The sequence below is a fragment of the Xiphophorus couchianus genome, chromosome 11, assembly GCF_001444195.1.
Source record: "Xiphophorus couchianus chromosome 11, X_couchianus-1.0, whole genome shotgun sequence".
NCBI lineage: Eukaryota > Metazoa > Chordata > Actinopteri > Cyprinodontiformes > Poeciliidae > Xiphophorus > Xiphophorus couchianus.
Window position 1 is genome coordinate 21,604,676 of NC_040238.1, and position 20,553 is coordinate 21,625,228.

The 20,553-nt window shown below is 38.1% G+C and overlaps 1 protein-coding gene across 1 annotated transcript in view; it reads left to right on the forward strand.

Annotated features, from left to right (window-relative positions):
- LOC114153528 (seizure protein 6 homolog) overlaps positions 1 to 20,160 on the forward strand; it is a 113,838-nt gene extending 93,678 nt beyond the window's left edge. Inside the window, exons 9-18 of the mRNA XM_028032137.1 lie at positions 1,886 to 2,024; positions 12,092 to 12,288; positions 13,374 to 13,568; positions 15,334 to 15,525; positions 15,650 to 15,844; positions 16,032 to 16,070; positions 16,172 to 16,280; positions 16,373 to 16,469; positions 17,677 to 17,750; positions 19,076 to 20,160. Of these exons, the coding sequence (XP_027887938.1) occupies positions 1,886 to 2,024; positions 12,092 to 12,288; positions 13,374 to 13,568; positions 15,334 to 15,525; positions 15,650 to 15,844; positions 16,032 to 16,070; positions 16,172 to 16,280; positions 16,373 to 16,469; positions 17,677 to 17,703 (1,190 nt within the window). The 3' untranslated portion in view covers positions 17,704 to 17,750; positions 19,076 to 20,160. The remainder of the gene's footprint in view (positions 1 to 1,885; positions 2,025 to 12,091; positions 12,289 to 13,373; positions 13,569 to 15,333; positions 15,526 to 15,649; positions 15,845 to 16,031; positions 16,071 to 16,171; positions 16,281 to 16,372; positions 16,470 to 17,676; positions 17,751 to 19,075) is intronic.
- Positions 20,161 to 20,553: the final 393 nt, after the last annotated feature.

Here is a 20,553-nt window from a genome sequence, read left to right on the forward strand (position 1 = left end):
TATGATTTAATTTGTCACAACACCTAGTTGTCCATTTATGGCAAACAAAGTTGCCATAAAATAAATGCACTTTAAGGAACCAAATAAAACAGTTCTGAACATAACACACTTACAGATGAGTATAGATGTTTTAGAGGTTTTTGTGATTGTAGCAATAATTGCTGAAAAGGTGAAAAAAAAAAACACTTGCCAAGAAAAATATTATTATGCCTCAAAAAACGGCATTATATTGTTAGCTGACAGTTTTTTTTTCATCTAGTCTTTCCTATAGATTAGAGTCCTTCTAATGAGAGCCCAGACAAACTGACTTGAGTGACCAGCATTTTTGTGGGAAACACATACTAACACAGTAATGTCCCTCCCCCACCTGTTGTTGCACTGCATGTCAGCTTAAAATTGTGCCAGTTCCTTTTTCTTCTTTTGGATAATAAAACTGTCACATTTGGCTGTTCAGAAATGTTTCTGGCTGATTAAAAAACCCACAGTTATGGCTTGGAATAAAAGATTATTTTTAAATTACAGCTGGCAAGCTACAGGCAGAATGTCTGTTAAGACACTGACTGCAACCTGACTACATAGGATGATGCCTAATTGACCAACTAATAACTTTTTCACTTTTATGAAAACAACAGAATATCAGAAGCAAAAATATTCAGCCCATTAAGCACATTTATGAAAAATGCTGTTAAAGTTTGCCTAAATGTGCCAATAAAATTTGAAATTATTAAATGTAGTGATTAAGATGTTAGATTATTTAAACAGCTGTGGGAAATATTAGAAGGAATAGATATTCTTTTAAATGAAGGCAGTGACCATATTGTACAAGTGTTTCAAATCGTAATGAAATATTTTTGATGTAAGTTTTATATCATCATGGTATTTTGTAATAAAAAGTAATTATGCCATGACAATCTCATTATTATCATTGTTATAATGCATCAAGTCTTATTTTATTATTACTTTTTAAATAAGTCACACAAAAAAAACCTAGTCAAATATGCCTGGTCTAACAATCTAGAGATTTCATGGTGTTTGCTTGATCATTTCAGTAGGTGGTGATGTCTTTTGTTCAAACATTAAATCCAAAAAGCATTTAACTGTGTCTTCCTGAGCTGGTTTGCTCTGATCCGTGATAAATTCCCTCTTAGGATTATGTGAATGATTTACTTTGATATGTGTGCTTTCAGGGCAGATTTTTCAAGTGCTCAAGATTAAAGGCACACAATAGCTGCCCTGAATTGAACTCTCCACAGAGCGCAGACTATGTACAGTACTTGATAACAGCCTGCTAAACCTATTGCTCTCTGTTCACACTCATCTTATGTACACATGTAGTACATCTTTCTGTCTTCACAAGGACTTTGCATTGACTTTTATTAATTTTTGTATTACTTTTTGTTGCCTAACCCCGACACTGACCCTAAACCTAATCGAAACTCAATTCCCACCTTAGTCCTAAACCTAACCCATAACCCCGAAACACTTACAATGTATCAAATACAAGGCCGCACCCTCATACTTACACACAATTTGCTGACCTTACTTTGGTTGCTTTAATGCCTGCCTGGTCACTCCGTCACAGAGTAAAATTGAAAAGCGTTCTTGTAAAGCCAGATATGGGAAAATTAAATTCTTTGCTCTTTTGGGTCACGGTCGCCAAGTAGTTCATTGTTGGTACACAGTTTTACAACGATCCTGCCGAGCACGTTCCTTTGCACTCGTCCTTTAAAGTCAGGGTTCATTGAATTAAATAAAAAAAAATTTTAAAAAAAACAGGATCCCTGCACCAGTGTTTGCGTTTTAGAGGCTTGATCTTACTCCTCCGTCTGTAAATTGGCTGCAGTTTGTTTCTTTGTGTTGACTTTGCTGTCTCTGTGTGTTACAGCTGTGTGCAGCGGAGAGATCACAGACTCTGCTGGCGTGGTGTTGTCTCCTAATTGGCCCGAGGCCTACGACAAGGGGCAGGACTGCATTTGGGGCATCCATGTGGAAGAGGACAAAAGGATCATGCTTGACATCCAAGTGTAAGAGCCCATACACAGGTCTCAGACTGGAACTCACACAGGGGGAGTCAGGGAGGAGGTCAGATTGAGCTGCTAGCGTTTAACACTCCATCTCTTGCTTCAAACACACACATTCTCTGTTACTTGCTCATCTGTTTTCTTATCGCAGCAGGCTTGTGCACAAAGAGAAATCTTTCTGTGGCAGCACTCATTAATTAGATTTTTTTTATTTTTTTTTACATTTTTACATCCGCCCACATTAAGGATTCTGTCCTGCTTCCAGCTTGCTCTCTGACCAGATTAGCCAGTAAGCCTCCCTGCTCCCACTTCCCTGGTGTTTGCCTCGGAGTTGGCTTTGAAATGAATATGCTCTGGCAAGTGAACTACTCTGAGCCACTTATCCAGTCCACCCAAATGGAATCCAGCACACACGTACAGATGTCATAATGGACACATGCACACTGTGTGTCACCTTCACTCTTCACCTTCACGAGCTCCGTCTCACATAGTCACACTTGCACAAACACACAGACATCTGTTTCTCCCGTCTCTGCACCTCTTATTGGTCTTAAATTAAGTGAAAAATAACCCATAACCTTGATTTCTTTTTACGGTGCATTGAGCATTTCTCTAAAGCCAAAAAACGATTCAAGTGTTAGTATAGAAATTCAAATCTTGTCTCATTATCCTGTATAGATTCATCCGCTTGTTTCGGATGAGGGATTCAACCATTTCAGCATGTGCATCCGTCTTGACACAAAACAATACAGCACAAGTGATTTGTTTTATTGCTCAAAGCAGTTGCAGAGGCACAGCGAGAGGTTAAAATTAAGCTGGTAGGAATTTGCCTGAGGTCCCACCAAACAACGACTGTGGAAAGACTCAGACTGTAGCTGGTTTACTGGTTGCATTCTTCGTTTACACAGGCTTCTAGTTGATTCCTTCAAATGCTATCTTTTCCATATCCATATTTTTTTCTTGAGGACACAGAGAAATGTCTTCTATTGCAACAGACCACTGTTTTGTCTAGTATTTGTTCCATAAATCCAGCTCTAAACAAGTATTTTTCATCCGCTTGTTCATTACTTCTACTTGTACGGCATCTGAAATTTCAGTCAGAAATGTTGAACATATCGAGTAGGTGGCGACGTCAACATTTATGAATGCCCAGTTTAAAAGAAGAAAAGCACAGAAATGTGTGTTCTTAGGCGAAACAGCTTCAGGTCCCACCACTTTCGAGCCTTGTCTTATTATTATTTCTGTGTTTTTATGGCCTACCTACTGAGCAAAAGCTCTGCAACATCGCTAGATCTACACATTGACCTGATTTAGAAAGTCATAAGGTTTACAAAAAAAATCAGTAAATCATGCAGAAATGCTAGAAAGATTACACCAGAGCTTATAGTCTGCTTCATTTGATTCAGTATGAATTAATTTCCACTATTTTTCATTTATAACATATTTGAGCTGTATTGTACTGGAGGATGGCAGATGACACACATTTTAATCTAATGTGTCATGAAGCATTCAAGCAGTAACACTGGATGTGCAACGACTTCCAGATGCTTTCCTGATATCAAAAGAGATAACGTTCATTTTGTTTGCATGAAAGGAAAACCGTCTGCTGTTGATCATTCATTATATTTCCAAACAGAACTACATCTGCATACAGAGGCAACTGTGCTCAAGTTGCTCTTATGTAACACAGCAATGATGCAGCACTGGCGGAATATTTGAAAGTAAAGACTTAAATTTGTATTTTTTTTAATAAGTCAATACTTATTTACCAATGTAAATAAATCCATGACCACCTTGCAACTTTGCATCCCAGCTCCAACATGCCTGAGTTACTGACAGAGGCCTGCTAAAGAGCCATTCATTTGATCCAGCTGTGTTTAAAGGAGGGCGCTCTTAAGGACTTGGGTGCCGCTGACTTAAAGTGTGTATTTATTTAGATAATCTAGTCAAGATTATCTAAATAATCCAAAATTCAATTCCAGATGTTCCTTGTTCTTTTTTATCCTTGTCAATCTCAGCTGAAGTAAGTCTATATTTAGATAAAAACCCGTTTAATAAATGACCATTTTTAAAATTAGGTCCCAAAATAGGGTCTGGATGGTGGAGCAGTTGGCAGCATTATTAAGTTGCAGTAAAAATTGTCTTGGGTTTGAATCCCAGCCTGGGGTCTCTGGATGGAGTCTGCATGTTTTCCTTGACCATGTGTGGGTTCCCTCTAGGTACTCCAACTTCCTCCCACAGTTCAAAAACATGACTGTTGGGTTAATTGGTCTTTCTAATGTGGCCTTAGGTGCATGTGTGTGTGCATGGTTGTTTTGTGTGTTTCTGTGGCAACCTGCTAAGGGTGTACCCAACCTCTTCCCTAATGACAGCTGAAGACAGACAACAGCCACTCTACAAGAAAAGGCAAGGACGAAAGTTGGACGTACCAAAACATATGCCTTTTTAGCCTGCATGGCTATGAACAGTTTGATATTATTCAAATGTATTTTCAACTCCAAAATGCTCAGTGGGTAACCTCATCTCAGTATTGACACCTAACGCAAACTGTGGTCTTGAAGCTCACCTTTTCCCTATCCTTATCCAGAAACAGAAGAGGGTTTATTTGTTGGTTATTAAATTAGATATTTCTTATGATCAAATTCAAATATGTCAATCAGATGAAAACATTTGCTTTCCAAAATAAGTTTGTGCATAACCCAAAATATTTTTGGATTGGGGAGAGTTAAATATTGTGCGAAGATCCTGAGCAAGACTAAAGCAGTGTTGGGCTAAGTATTGACAATATTCTTTCATATTTTCCATTCTTTTCATTTATTTCAATAATTAATTTATTTGCAAAACAAAATCTAATTTTGTTACCAAAAGCTGTTTGATGAAAGCAGCAACAAGATTTCAGTTTTTGCTGAACAGCCATGTTAGTGGGAAGTGTAAAATCATACCGTAAGGAAAACAACTGAATTTTGAAAGACAAAGGTCGAAAGACAGGGAAGAATTATACCTTTGAGGTTGATTTTCTTTTGCTGGTTGAATTAACACAAAACAAGCAGCTACATCTGCACACCTCTCAGTGACATTTGTGAAGGACATGATTTTCCTAAGCTATCTTTCAGGCTTACAAGCACTAAGATATAAGCCATCACATGGATTTTTCCACAGAATAATAGCGTGAGTCATACTAAGAAATAGTACACGGTGTCTTAATGCCACACAGGGCTTTGTGTGACCTGGCATCCCTCTCTGTTCTTTAGGTCAAGATTAGAACTCTGATAAATGTCTGATGTTGAAAGTCTAGCAGGGTACTTCGGATAACAAAGCTCAGAGAACAAAGCATATGTAAACAAGTTTGGTTTAAGGTAATCTGATTTTCATTCAGGGATTTCTTTTTAAATTCTACCTGTTGGATGTTTGTTTTAATCTGGGCCACAAGAGGCAGCTCACTGTAAATTAATAGCGCAGCGTCCAACTTTAGTTTATCTCAAAGTCGGTCAGGCGTGGCTGTCGTGGCAGCCCCTCTGATCCCCACAGACCCCACCGTTACCTCTGTGTCCGCTCCGTTTAGCTTGAGAAACAGCATTCCTATAGGCTTGGTCAACACGCAATTTGTGTCAAAGTGTGTTTGTGCACAAAAGGCTCTTGTGGATAAGAGCTGTCTCATTATAAGGGTGGGAACACACTTTTCCGCATTAATGAGAATGCTTTCTGTGTTATCATTCATCACTATGCCTGTGCTGGCAATTACAGAGGAGCAGTGTGCATAATGAGGACTGATTAATTAATTTAGGCCAAACAGGAGGGCTGGCTCTTTGCTAATTAGTGCGGAGCATGGCTCGACCAGGAGCCAGAAACAAGAGGTTACAGTTGATATTCCCACCTGTAGGATACACCTCAGTAAATGCTTCAAATATAGATTAACATTCCGATTGCACTGCGTGCACCACTTAAAGTAGTGTTTATGTATGTTTACTGACCAGGAACAAGGGCATTTTAGTTTGAGTGGGTTGCATCCTCTAGTGGAGTTTCTGAGAATTACATGCTATCCCATAAGTCAGTGTATGTATGGGGTGTCTTTGTGTGCTTCAAACTTATGTGAAGCTACAAAAAACAAAAATCTAAATGCATAATCTCCATGTTAGGAAGATTTAGAAGCTTTCTCCTAAAAGCGTGACAATGAAAGCAATTCCTATTCTGTCCGAGTTGCTGGAGATTAGCTGTGGCTTTTCTGAAGTTGTCAAGTTGGTGAAGGAGACAAATGCCTAGAGGCCTGTGAGAAGCAACTGTTCTCTCCTCATCCTGTCTGCTGAGCTGAGTCGGTGTGATTGGTATGCAGAGAGCTTCTTCACGTAACACGGCACTCCAAAAGTTTGAAAAGGTCAAGACCGCGTTTTCAAACTGAAATATTTCATCAGTGCCTTCAAATACAGTGCCTTTCATGACTGCTCATTAATATGTTTTGTCACCTTACAACTAGAAACTTCAGTCACTATATTTGGATTTTGTGCATCGGACCGACATTAAGTAGTGCATAATTATGAAGTGGAAGAGGACTTTTAAGTTTGAAGTCAGGCAGGACTTTGTTTTCCACCCTCTTTACTGTTGCACTTCGAAATAAAATCCAGTGGAACTAATTATCTTCAGCAGTTGGTTCACTAGTTAAACCTTGTGTAAATAAACATAAGCTGTGAAAGAATCAGAGGTACATTAGAGAAAACTAGTCAACAAACCACATTAACGTCACAAAAGAAACACCAAACATGTATATAGATAGTTTTGGAGAAGGTTAAATATTAGTAACGTTTAGAACAATGTCCAGGTGTGCTGTGATGGCGCAGGGGTTAAGCTCAACATGCCTGTCGCAGGTTTGATTCCCGGCCTGGCGACCTCTGCTGCGTGTCTTCCCCCTTCTCTTATTATCCACTTTTCTGTCAATTCACTATCAAATAAAGGCCACTAGAGCCAATAAAACCTTTAAAAAATGTCCTTCTTAAAGGACAGTCTCCATTAAAATGAGTTTGTCTTTCTGAAAGGAAAGACAGACTCCTAAGGTTTGTCACAAAACATGTGGCAAACGTTAAATGGGTGTTCTGATAAGATGAAACCAAAATTTATATTTTTGGCCAATATGCAAAATGCTATCTTTGCTACTTTGCTAGGAAACTAATGCTGGGCGACATCCTGAACACATCATCACTATTGCAACGCACGATAGCATCGTGATTTGAGGATGTTTTTCTTCAGTGGGAGTATTCCTTCCAGCAGAACAAAACTCCCCTGAACAAAGTTTAGCCATCACTACACTGATGGTGCTTGGTGGTGCTCATGTTCATGTTTGAGAATGGCTGACTTCTCCAGACTTAAATCTGAATAGAACCTAACTTTCTTGACATCCTAAAACACTTGTGACTTCCCCCAATTTCAGCCAAGTGTGGTTCCTCAAGGTTTTGATTCATGGAGGCTGAATAAAAATGAATGCCACAATTTTCAGATGTAAAAATGTTTTTTGAAAACGTAGCAAAATTGCGTTTTGTTATTTAGCATAAAATCTCAACAAAACACAATAAAGTCTATCATTGTGGAAGGACACGATGTGTTCAAGGGGCATTAATATTTTTCCAAGGCACAGTGACAGCACACTAATCAAATCTTTTTCTTTACATTTCAAGGAAGTGCACTTCAATTTTGTGTGTATGTTATTTTGCTTCACTTCACTTTATTCCTACGGGTCACTCATTATTAAGTCATTCTTGCCGCTGGCTGCTTCTAGGTCATAGACGGTGGCCCAACAGTACTCCAGTAGTCTTAAAAGAGCCACCTGCCAGAGGTCTGAAAAGGCACTACACATTTCTATTCTTCTGTTCTGGCACCATGATCGCGGATGCACTCAAAGTGGTCTGTTAAGTTAATACAATCAGTCATTTAATCCTCCAATGGTGGCAAAATTCTAAATTATTCACAGTGAATGGAGGGCCTTCTTTTAAAAGAGATAAAATGCCATGACTGAAGGTAATCACTCGGCGAGACTGCCAACTGGCAAACAAATGTCCTTCCCTCAAGTGTAGCCTGAAATCAATGGGAGCTAATTTTGGAGGCTAAACAATAAAATGCTGAGAACTGGGAAGCCTTGATGACATAATCAGCAGGTAGAGGAAAGCGAAATAATTCACTAATAAATAAGCCAACTTGTTGTGTGTCTCACAAGCGTTGCCCGAGGTTTTATTCTGACTAAATACGACGAGGCCATCTGGAAGGGCTGCTAACCTGCAGACCATGAAAGCACCACTGATAGAGAAAAGAAAGGAGGAAAAAAAATCACCTGTGGCTGATATTCCAATAGGGGTTTGGATGGCTGACTGAAATCAGAGGTTGCACAAATGTGAGGAAAAAGTAAGCTGTTGAAATTTGTACCTTATTCTGTTAAAAAAAATCGAAAGGAAGATTTGATTTGCCATTACAGTTCATTCGCTAATAGCAGAAAGACACGTCCAGATTAGAGATTTCCAGAGGTGCTCTTACTGCAGTGCCTTGCAAAGGTCTATATTTTCACTGAAATTGCAGCTACAAGACTCTGCTAGGCTTACATATCTTTTGCTGCCTCTAACATGTTTTCTTCAAGGATCACCCTGGTCTTATCTCAATCCTTTCAATAACTCCCATCATCTTCCATCTTCCTGCTGAAGAAAAGCATCCTAACATCATTATGATGTCACCACCATGTTTCACGATAGGGTTGGTATGTTCAGTGTAATAGGTATTGTTATACCTTCATCAAAATATTCCACTTCTACGGTTTGTTTCAATGGTGTAAAAAGACAAAACCATACAACAAACACTCTGGTATCACTGTTTTGCACCTTTGCAAGGTGCAAAACACCTTGCAAAGGTCAAAGATTTTACCACGAGTGGTAAAATCTTTGATTTTACCACTCGTGGTAAAATCTTTTGATTTTACCACGAGTGCCACACCTCTCACACACCATGTGTTCCTGTGCTACAGACACAATCAGCAATAGAAATATCACCACAATAACCAAAGAATAACATAATTTAATCTCACGCTACGATCTGCTGTCTACTTCAATAACTACTCACTCGCCTCCAAATGCTGGATGCTCAAAACTAAACGATGTTATCGTTTGCTTTTTAGTTAATTTAGCTAATAGTTAGCTGAAAACCTGAGGACACTCAAACAGCATTAAGATGAAATTACCAGTCGCTTGATACTTGAGTGTGAAAAAAGAGAGATGGTAATATCACAGCAAAAGTAACATGGCAGAGTCGACATTATGAATTCCACCCTTGTTTCCAATATTCATGCTCTCAAGCCGTTAAAGGCAACACAAATGACAGGAGTTGATATTACACCAGGTCTCCTTCATTTTTTTATTTCACATGGATTAAAAAGTTACACACGTTGGGTATAATTGTGTAATTTAATTACACACAGATGGAATATATTTTGTAATTATGTGACTTCTGAAGGCAATTCCTTTGGATTTAATTTAAAAATATCATAGCGGATAATTTCCTTCCAAATCACAATTATTCTCTACTTGTTGTTTGTCTACACACACAATGAGACTAAATACATTAGAGTTTTTGAAGAGAATTTTGGCATATGAAAACATCTACTGTGCACTTTATTATTTATACAAGTTAGAAGAAGTACTTTGCAACACAAGTCAATATTGTTATTAGTTGTTTCTGGTACAAGAACTTCATCGAAATCTCTCCAAAAGTAAGTGGATTTACTTTTGCTTTTGTGGCTCCGTTAGGACTACTTTACATGTTTATGTGCCATTGATTCTTACATCACATCAAGTCTCAGATTTAACAGCACGGCACTTCATTTGTGACTCAGATGGGTTTTGGCAGCAGTGTGCTGGCTTTGTAGGCAATTCCTTGCAAATTTGTTCGCCACTGACAGACTGATGAAATGACTCAAGTGGTCAGCCAGCCGAGTGTTGGAGCTTTCCCACTGGTTGTCCCCTCATTAAAAAAAGGTTTTGGCACAGCTTCTTTTTTTACCACAGCGTCTGTGTTGCACGAGCCAACGTGATCTCTCGGCACACGCAGACTCCGCATGCTATGACGATGATGAAAAGAACTGGATGTTCAAATGTGCAGCGCTGCTTCACAACAGATGACGCCAACAACCCTCGGTGCATACACACGCAGTGAGCCTTTCGAGGAAAGAGAAGCCTCTGGAGCTGTCAGGTCTGGTGTGTGAGACGCATGCAACTAATAATTTGTGGAAAGTATTGCAATGCTTTCACATGTCCTTGTGCATTGAAAAACAAACTGCCATCTTATGGTTCTATTGACGAAAGGGTGACTGGTCAGAGCTAAAAGAGATTTTAAACAAAGGTAGAACTCTCACTTTCTCTGCTCAAAGCAAACTAGGTCTGATGAATAGATGCTCATCAGCATGTGGTCACTCTTGAAGACAAGCCAAGTCTCCCTTATTGATTTAATTCTGGTCTGTGTTAATAAATTCAAAGCAGACGCAGTTTCTCAATATATTCTTGTACTTCGGCGGTAGCCTGGTGTTAGGTGAGACACATGTGATATGTGTCCCAAAAGGTCTCTTGTCCTCTCTATCTGCAACCCATTTTCAAAAGATAGCATTTGGTGGTATAATTTTAATAGATAAATCCTTATCCTAATACTTACCTGATTTATCTTATGCAACCAATCAATACAGATATATTTTTTGTAAGAACATCTCTACAACTCACTAAGATTTCTTTTACTCATCTAACTTTCCACTCCATACTGTCAAACTACTGATCAAAAGAAGAATTTATTTTTAAATCAATCAGTAACAGCAGAATTCTTTTTCACATTTAAACATAGACTTTGAATTACATTCCCTTGCAAAAGTGTTTTAAAACCTTGTTTTTGTACTTATTGTTAATTTAGAAGTGACAAACTTCAAATCGTTTTATTGCCACTTTATGTGACAGACCAACACATGTCAGACAGAGCTGTGGTAAAAGGAGAGTGAAAATAATACACGTTCTTAAAGATGATGTGTGTCAGACTTGGAAGACAAGTAAATAGAAAGCCACTACTGAAAGCAATCAACAGGGACAAGGAAGCTTCTCTGAATTGAGTAGAAGGTGAACTTAAGGGAAAACCTGTTTGAGCAAAAGATTTGAGATTTCCAATGATCCCAAAACAAGCATCCAGAACTACAGTTGAATGGCTTATATCAAAGCATATTTGTGAATTAAAATAGCCCAATCAAAGTGCAAACTTAAAAACTATTGAGGAATGTGAAATTTGATTTCATATATACATTCATCTAATCTGGCAGATCTTGTGGGGGTTTTTTTAAATTTGTTTTGTTATTGTTTGCAGAGAAGACCTGGCAAAACATTCAGTTTGTACTTAAATGTCCACAGGTGCGGCACTAGATTCTGCAATTACAGTAGAAGGAGCACAGACAAGTTTTTGAGGCTCAGTTGCAAATAATATTTCTGAACTGTTTATCATTTTTCTTTCCATGGTGATAAACTACTTCACCACATAAGAAAGAAATAAAATAAATTGAAATTTGTGGCTTTAACTTCACAAAAAGTAAAAATGTCCAAAGGTTAGGAATACTTTACCATCTAGATAAGATTTCAATATTTGGATTGACACAGTCGGTATATTTTCATCATGGCTTTCTGTCCCATTTTAACTTTCCAATGTTGATTCTCATCCATGTTGACATTTCCCCACATTTACATTGAATGTTTATTTGTTGTGTATTTGTTTCTTTAATTTGTTCCTCACCTTGGACTCTTCCAATGTAGTCATTTGCCCATACTGTAGATCTACGTCATTATGTTTTGAAGCAATTGAGACTAGCAGGTTGTAAATTATTTAGTGTTTACTCTGCGCCGTTCTTTTCCAATACAAACAGAATTACAAATTTCAAAGTGTTGCTGACGTCACCCTATATCTCCAGTTTCTCCTTTCAATGGCTAATAAACACGTCATGAACTTAACACTCCTTCACTACCACAGAGTTGTAAATTCTTTGTATGTGTGCATTTATGGGTGTGACCTTTTTTTTGTTTCAGTCTCAATCTGGGTAAGAACGACCAACTGACATTCTACGACGGTGACGACCTGACGGGCAACATCCTGGGCCAGTACAGCGGCGCACGGCCGCACTTCAAACTCTACACATCCATGGCCGATGTCACTATTCAGTTCCAGTCCGATCCTGCCACTAACATCTACGGCTACAACAACGGCTTTGTAGTTCACTTCTTTGGTAAGCTGTGTGTGCTCCCTTCCGAATGGAAGTTTTGAAGTTTTTCCACAGTTTGTCAGATCCTTCCATATATTTTAATGTATATTATCATTACTTCAAGTTAACATAAAGTGTGTTAAAAACCTGGAAAGTGAGGTGTACATCTGTATTTAATGCCCCTGAGTCAATATAATGTTCAACCAACTTTCATTTTAGTCAAAGGCGCAAGTCTTTTGAGGTGTGTCTGTAACAACTTTCAACATTGCCCCTTTTTTTTTTGTTGCAAAATAGCTTCAATGAACATTATCTATCCCCAATATTCCCACAGCATGTTGTAGCCACCACTATGTTTGTACACATTAATGGTGTGCTTAAGGTGATTTACACCTTTAGATTTCTACCACAGTGTTTGGAATATACACCAAAACGTTTCATCAGACCAGAGCACCTTTCTACGTGAACTTGCATCCCCACATGGCATGTGAAATATGAAAAAGGTCAAGGGGTTTGCATACTTCTCCAAGTCTTTGAAATATTTTTCTAAAGGAACTGTTGCTTGTAGAATGTTTAAATGAAATCAGTAACTTAAAATTAAACCATCTTGGACAAACCCCCACACCTCACACAAAGAACAAGTGTGGAATATATTTTTGAGGCTGAGGGACGGAATGTAACCGTTGCCTCTATCCTCCCGTCTCCTACTGTGCTGCTGTCAGTCTTTTTGCTTACCTCAGATGCACAAAATTAAGCATCACCAAACAAAGAAGCACAATAAAAGCGCAGACATCAATATCAACCGCCTTTACCCAATGTTTTTATGCTTCTGGCCATCTATGAAGAGACTGACGGCTGCCAGATTACGTGCTGTGTTCCTTCCAGCACATCACAGTCTTCTATTTAGTTTCCTCTCCAACAGTGGCTTTTTAGACCACAGCAAAATACACACAATTAATTGTGCTGTCATACTCCTTCCCTCCAGAGGCTGTTGCATATTAATGCTTCACTCTCCTTAAGGCTATTCTGGGTTGTATTTTATTATAAAAATGCTTCAGTTTGTCTAGTACAATTTCTTTTTCTTATTTGACCCACTACTCAATTGTTAACAGAGGTGCCAAGGAATGACACTTGTCCTGAACTGCCGGAGATCCCCAACGGCTGGAAGAGCACATCCCACCCCGATCTCATCCATGGCATAGTGGTCACCTACCAGTGCTACCCGGGATATGCGTTGGTAGGCTCCGAGATCCTCATGTGCCAGTGGGATCTTACTTGGAGTGGCGACGTGCCAAAGTGTGATGAAGGTGAGACGAACCCAATGGATGTCTTCTTAGTTATTCATATGGTACATAATTGATATACTCTGAGGATGTCTACAATTCCATTTGCAAAAGGTTGTGCAGAAGTCATTCAGACTCTTGAGCTCCTCCTTATTGCCACTTATCTACTTCTGCATACTTTGTGCTATTTGAGCCATTCAACTTTTACCATATTGTGCTCATTCAAGACGGTTTATGGAATGTTCAGCTTTTTGTAATCATCTTGGGCCCCATTGAAATGAATAGACTATCCCATAATTGCTGAAAAACTCTGCTAAAAACTTTGCGCTCTTTCACAGCTAACTATTTCCACATACTTTCACATATAAATGCCATTCAAACTTTAAAATGTAGTCATATCCTTCAACTACTTAAGCTACTTCTGTTTACTTCAGCTTCTTCTATCTTTTACAGATTTTATAAAATCTATTGTCAAGTTTTTGTTTGCATTATTCTCAGTCTTCAGAAAAAAAAATCAACCCTATTTCCAAACCTCCTAACACCTTCTCATAACCCTAGATTTGACTGTATTTTCAACCCTAATTCCAACTTTTTGGTTGGGTTTGAAAAAAGGCAGTTTCAACACACAAAATCAGTAAAATTAATAAACTAGATGTCTTTATCCATGAGGAGATAGTTAAGATTTCTCATTGAAGCTGCCAAACACTGGTGGTTAGAAATACATCATGTGTCCATAGGGATCAACTCCTTTCAACTCTACCTGCCATTACATTGGTCACTATTCCACTAAAACAAGGTTTAATGGTGGAAGCCCAGCAAATTGTACATCTCTCCTGACTTTTTAGCCAATTCTTTAGAGAAATGTATGCATCATGCACTAGCTATTGCTGACTCTTCCTTAACTGAGAGCTAAAAGATTACCATTATCAAGCCTTCATTGCTTTGTGAAGATTGATGAAACTCCTTCTAGACCAAGAGTCCTCAAATCCATGCCTCATGAGCCTTTGTCCTGCAATGTTTGCATGTCTCTGGTCCAGTACATCTGAATCAAACATCTGATTTTACCTCTCAGTATTCAGTCCTGCTCACAATCTCTTTATTTGACCTGTGTTGAAGCAGAGCCACATACAGAAGTTGCAGGACACTGGCCATTGAGAACTGAACTTGAGTCTAGAACTAGTCTTCTGTTCTAGACTCTTCAAAATCAGCAACCTGGATCACCCAGTTTGTGACCCAAATTTGGTTAAACTATTAAACTTCTGTCCAAACATCCTAAATCCATTATTTGTATTAATGTAAAATCCCAAAGGTTTTTTTGTGTGTTCACACTCCCAACATTTACAAAGAGACTTTTGGGTCTCTTACGGATACTTGGGGCAAATCATTGAGAAGGCCAATGAAATTGTATGAGACTAGAAAGGGTTTGAAAGACTAAAATAATTTAGAAGCTGCTTAAATTTACATGGGAAAATGTCTTAAATTTTTAAAAAATATCTGCTTCAAGCTGAAACGTTTTGCAAGGTCCCTCTCTGCAAGTGTTTTTTTGACATTAGATAAATTCTTTTTTAATTTTTCATTACAAGTAGCGTGTGGGATAAAAACCTTTCAAGGTAATGTGCATTTCAGTTATCAAGTAGCTTAGACATACATGAATGCATATCTAAAAAATGAATATATTTATATTTCGTTTTGGTGATTGTTTTGGGGAATTTGTGACTGCTCCAACCTCATCAGCTCTTATAGCCACAAGCTGTAAACAAGTTATCACTCCCTCCTTGTTCCACACCAGTCCTGACGTGCCGAGATCCAGGAAACGTGGAGCATAGTCGGAAGGTGATCACAGGCCCCCGCTTCAACGTCGGCTCCACCGTGCAGTTCATCTGTAACAAAGGCTACGTTCTGTCTGGCTCCAGTCTCCTCACCTGCAACAACCGGGACTCAGCAGTACCCAAGTGGAGCGACAGACTGCCCAAGTGTGTCCGTAAGTTGCTCGCACTTGTTTTTGTTACATTTCCAGAAATCGAGAGCCCGCAATTACTTCACGCTGTCAATCTTTTAAAGACTGACTTTGTCAATGCTTTATTTTTTTCCCATCCGATCTCCAGCTGAGAAGTACGAGCCTTGCAGAAACCCCGGTGCAGCTTCCACCAGCATCCAGAGCTCTGAAAAGGCCTTTTATCAAGCGGGTGAGATTCTTACGTTCTCCTGCGCTGCAGGCTACGAGCTGCGGGGTGGTGCCACCATCTATTGTGTCCCCGGACACCCGTCACAGTGGAACAGCACTCCTCCTGTCTGCAGAGGTAAAGCGTCGAGGTTTTGCCAAACATTCCCCTTTTTTAACATTTTGTCTAAACATTTAGAGTTGCACCGCGGTCTCACATTGATTCTGATGCTGTTTGTACTATTTCTACACCTAAGTGTTGTATGTAGGTGTGCACTGTGCTTTTTGTACAGCATCTTGACAAAGACGATTTTGTGTCTTTGTAGCATCTTCAGCGCAGTATGTGAATCAACGAAAGCTTGATGGTGAGCCATGTTACAAAGAGTCTCAAACCCAGTTAATATTGATGTTTCTTTGTTGCGAAAATTGCACAAAATATTGACTGTTTTTCTTTTTCTTTTTTTAGTTGTTAGTATGGATTACAGCATGGAGGGGACCAATATTACCCTTGCAGTTTTTATTCCAACTGCAATCGTCTTGGTGATTGTTTTGGGGATTTATGTCTACTTTGTGAAGTGAGTAATATCTTTAAACTTCATATACTGTATTTGCAGTCAAAGGAGGCTTTGCAGGATGTTCAGTTTTTTTTTTTCCACTCTTTGCTCAGACTTCAAGGGAAATCTGTCAGGATGCCGACATCCTCTCCACCGTATGACAACATGACGGAAGAGTCGGCTTTCGACAACCCTATTTATGAAAGTGGAGTAAGTACGGATGTCATGAGCATGCAGGACGTTGATTCGCAGAACACCAGTGTGCTGTCCTGATCCTCCTCCATCCCGCTGCTGTCATCCCAACGTCATCTCATTTCACGCCAGCAGAGGGCACCTTCACCCTCCATCACCATCAGTATCATCAGTGAGATCAAATACTGAACATTGTGATATCATTTGCCTGTTGGGATATTCCATACTTCATTTCTGTATAGTGGCATTTTTTTTTTCTTTCTGTTCCCTATTACATAGCCAGATGTTTTGTTGTTTATTTTGAAGTCATTCCACTTTATCTAACCAGATTGGTAAATTATAATAAATATGGGAAATTTGAGTTGCATTTCCATACTCTGCCTGCCTTTGCTTGCTTACGTCATCTTGCCACAAATATACACAGCATATACACTGTCATGCAAAGGTGGTAATAATAATAACATAATAATATTTAATTTTATTTATAATGCCCTTTATATGTCAAATTGAAGTTTTAAAGGGCAGGTATTCACACCTTTTCAACTATTTCACATACATGTTTGTGAATTACAAAGACAGACTTTCAGTAATATTTGTATTCTTTTACATGATAGACCAACACAAATTAGAGTACACAAAATCTTTCATGGTTTGTCAAATTTGTTTGCATTTACATCCAGCCCTCTCACTCCAAAATCACCAAGCAACCAGCTTACAGGATTTGGTTTATTAAAAGACAAGTCAAAAGTATTGTATTATGGTGAGGTGGAAGGAAGATGATATTTTTAATTTTTTTTTTTTTTTTTACTATTACAAATACAAATGCAATCTTTGTCTCTGTGGTGTGTATTTGTATATAGCCCCCTCTTCTCCGATACCAATTACAGTCAAGTACCTATATGCAATCAATTGGTTGCACTGGATTTTTCTGTTGGTTCTGGAGTAAAAAGGGCAATATATATGTGCACAGTAGTTTGTTTTAGTACAAAAGTTTAAAAACCATGAATTACTTCCGTTAACTTCACGATTATCCACTAATTTGTGTTAACACGCATTACAATACAGTTTGTGGTTGTAACCTGATAAATCCCTACAAGTTCAAGTGGTATGTATACTTTTACGACTTCTGTTTTAATGCCAGGCTAAACAGCACACAGCTATTGCTGATATTTGTATTAGCAGTTTTAAGCTTTCCCCATTATTCTTCTTTTCTCTGCTTCTGCAGCATTGGCAGACCCGTTGTAGATACTAAACCCTGTCAGTATTTCCACTTTGGCTTTACTGCACAACAACTACAAGGTGAGATTTCCCTCTGTCAACTAAAGCCACAGCATGTTTACTGTGCAGTGATCCTGCTACCACATGTTTTTAGCTTTATCTAATTATATTCCCACATATGTTGGTTGATCTTGTTGCAGTTTTTATTATTACTTATCTTTTTGGTATTTATTACTTATTGCTAATTAAACTGCTGTAAAATATCACAGTAGATGGTTTTCATAAGAACTGTGAATATATTCATTTCCTAATGTTGTTGTAAGTTCTACAAATACAGCCACACAGCTTTCTAGGAGTTTGGCTGACATATAAAACAACAGACCTGTAACAGGTATCAGCAGTCTAGTTCAGTCAGGGACTCTGAAATTGAACATTTAAGAATACTTTTATTAGGACCTCTAACAAAAGCAGGAAATGAGACGGGAACATCCCTTGTTATCTAGTAAATACCAATTATGCATAAATTGTCATTTTAGTGTTTTACTTCAATATAGTTTCCTTTCCTGTTCTTTCTCTTTGATGTTAATCAATCAGTAAATGTGAAAGCGAAAAATGCTTTAATGTTTGGGGAAACTTCAAAGGCAGTTTTTGAAATGGGCATTATGACTCACCACCAAAAATAGAAAAAAATAAATTAATTAATTATGCTAACTGCTTCCAGAACAAGGTTTTATAAGCTCTGCTTGTATGTTCGTTCAAAGGGGAGTGCGTGTCGCATGTGTTATGAGTACTGCTAGTTGAATGTCGATTTCTGGTATTTAATTTGTAGCAACCAAAAACTTTAATGTTTTTGTTTAGGGAATCTCGAGTACATTTGAGCATGTCTACTGTAGATCTAAAATGAAAACATAGGTGGCGCAAAGCTAAATATGGCTGTTCTTCACTTTAGAATTCAGCTTTTGGAAGTAAAAACCAACATTTATCCTAAATGTGAAAACCCAGAAACTAGGTAATTGGGCGGGCGGAGGTGCAGAAAGAGAAGGTTGCCAAGTGTGCTATTACTTTTGGTTTGTCTGCTCCCTTCCAAAGAGTCCATTACAATCAATGGTTATAATCAATAACTCATTTCTGAATTATTTATTGGGGCTTTTGTGTTGACATTATAGGGATAAAATAAACCAAAATAAGTGACCAGAACACTTAAGAATGATTAAAAACACAAACTGTTCAATATTTAAGTAATTTCCTGACAACAACAGCTTGATTTGTCAAAAATATTTAACTAATCAGCATCATTGTGTCAGTCAAATCATAAAACTGTGCTAAGAATATCTTAATGAAACATATTAAGCTTGAACTGTTACTTTAATGAAATTTTTAATGAGTCATCTCTCTGGTTTTCACAGGACAAAATGAGAAACTTTTAGAGGTGTCCATTTAAAGCAGGAACTGCTCAAGCTTTGGCTTTTGGGACCCTCTCTGCACTCCTCATGGTTATTTGCCGACACTTTATTTTAATCAATATCTACTTTCACCTTCTGCTATGTTTGTATTAATGTAAATAAGTCTCTCTTTCCTGCACAGTCGAATCTGTGATCCTGTTTAATGCCATGGTGATATTTTTATAAAGTAAGTCGTTGATGACCATTGGTGATTGCATGTTTTTAAGTACTTTTCGATGGCCTCAGCGAGTTACATTTAAAGAGGAGGGAAATGGTTAGATTTTTGTTTTGTTTTGGGGGGTTTTTTTACGATGCCCCGACATTCCACAGTTTTTGTAAATTTTATCATGACTTTTTTTTTTTTTCGTCTTTTTTCTGTGTGTGTATGGGACTGCTATTTGTAAATAAACTGCCTGTCCAATATGAGTGCCTCACGACTGACTATAACCTGAGAGATCACACATGAAAACATTTGTATGACTTGAATCTAGATTTAACTATTATTTGTTATTGTTTCGGCTTAACGTAGCACTCCACCTTACCTTCATATAATCTGTCTTCAAAGTATTTATGGAAGAATTTTCCACCAGCCGATGTGTGGTTTCCAGCAACATATAGCCTCAGATACGTTTCTCATTCGTCATGAATGTCAGTGTTCTTACTGTACGCCACATCTTAAAATCTGCCTCAAAGAATCAGCAGCATCGACTGGTCGCAGCTCCTGGCTGTGTAAACTCCCTCGTTTTAAAACACAGAAACATAATAATTCAATGATGTTACAAAAATGATTTGCATAGCGCAGTCTGTAAAATAACAATATATATATATATATTTAAAACTGACGAGTGGCGATGAAGCTGTTTTGCATCTGCTTGTGTTGAATTTGAAGATGGACGTATTTATCTCATCTGTGTGTTTGCTTTTCGCTGTAAAAGCTGTTTTCTTTCAGCCTCACAGCCGCTGCAGCCACACCCAGGAAACCACATCACCTTAAGTGTATATATGATTCCCTGAATAATAATAAAATTAACAATTGTTTTAATCTCTGTCATCGACTCCTTGAGTGAATTTATTTTGTCTACAAGTACAGTACTCTACGAGTTGGAACAAAACTTGTGGAGAAAATGTACTTTTTTATTATCATAAGGATCAGATGTAATATCGGGAGAATTAAGTGTTCTCAAATAGACTGGGTTTAGTCTAACAGTATTGTTTTGTGTCTTTGCTAGAAGAATTTCTAGCAAAGTGGCACTTTTTAAACACTAGATGGTAGCAGAGTAACGGGTAAGGCTTAAAGCTGAATAACTGACGTTCAGGTCTTGTTTTCACATCTCAGTACTATGCACATTTGGTAAAGTTCGTTTTATTATAATCAGACACTTTAAAAAGTAAATAGTTACAATTATTCAGTGACTAAAAATGGGTTTCAGCTTAAATGTTTA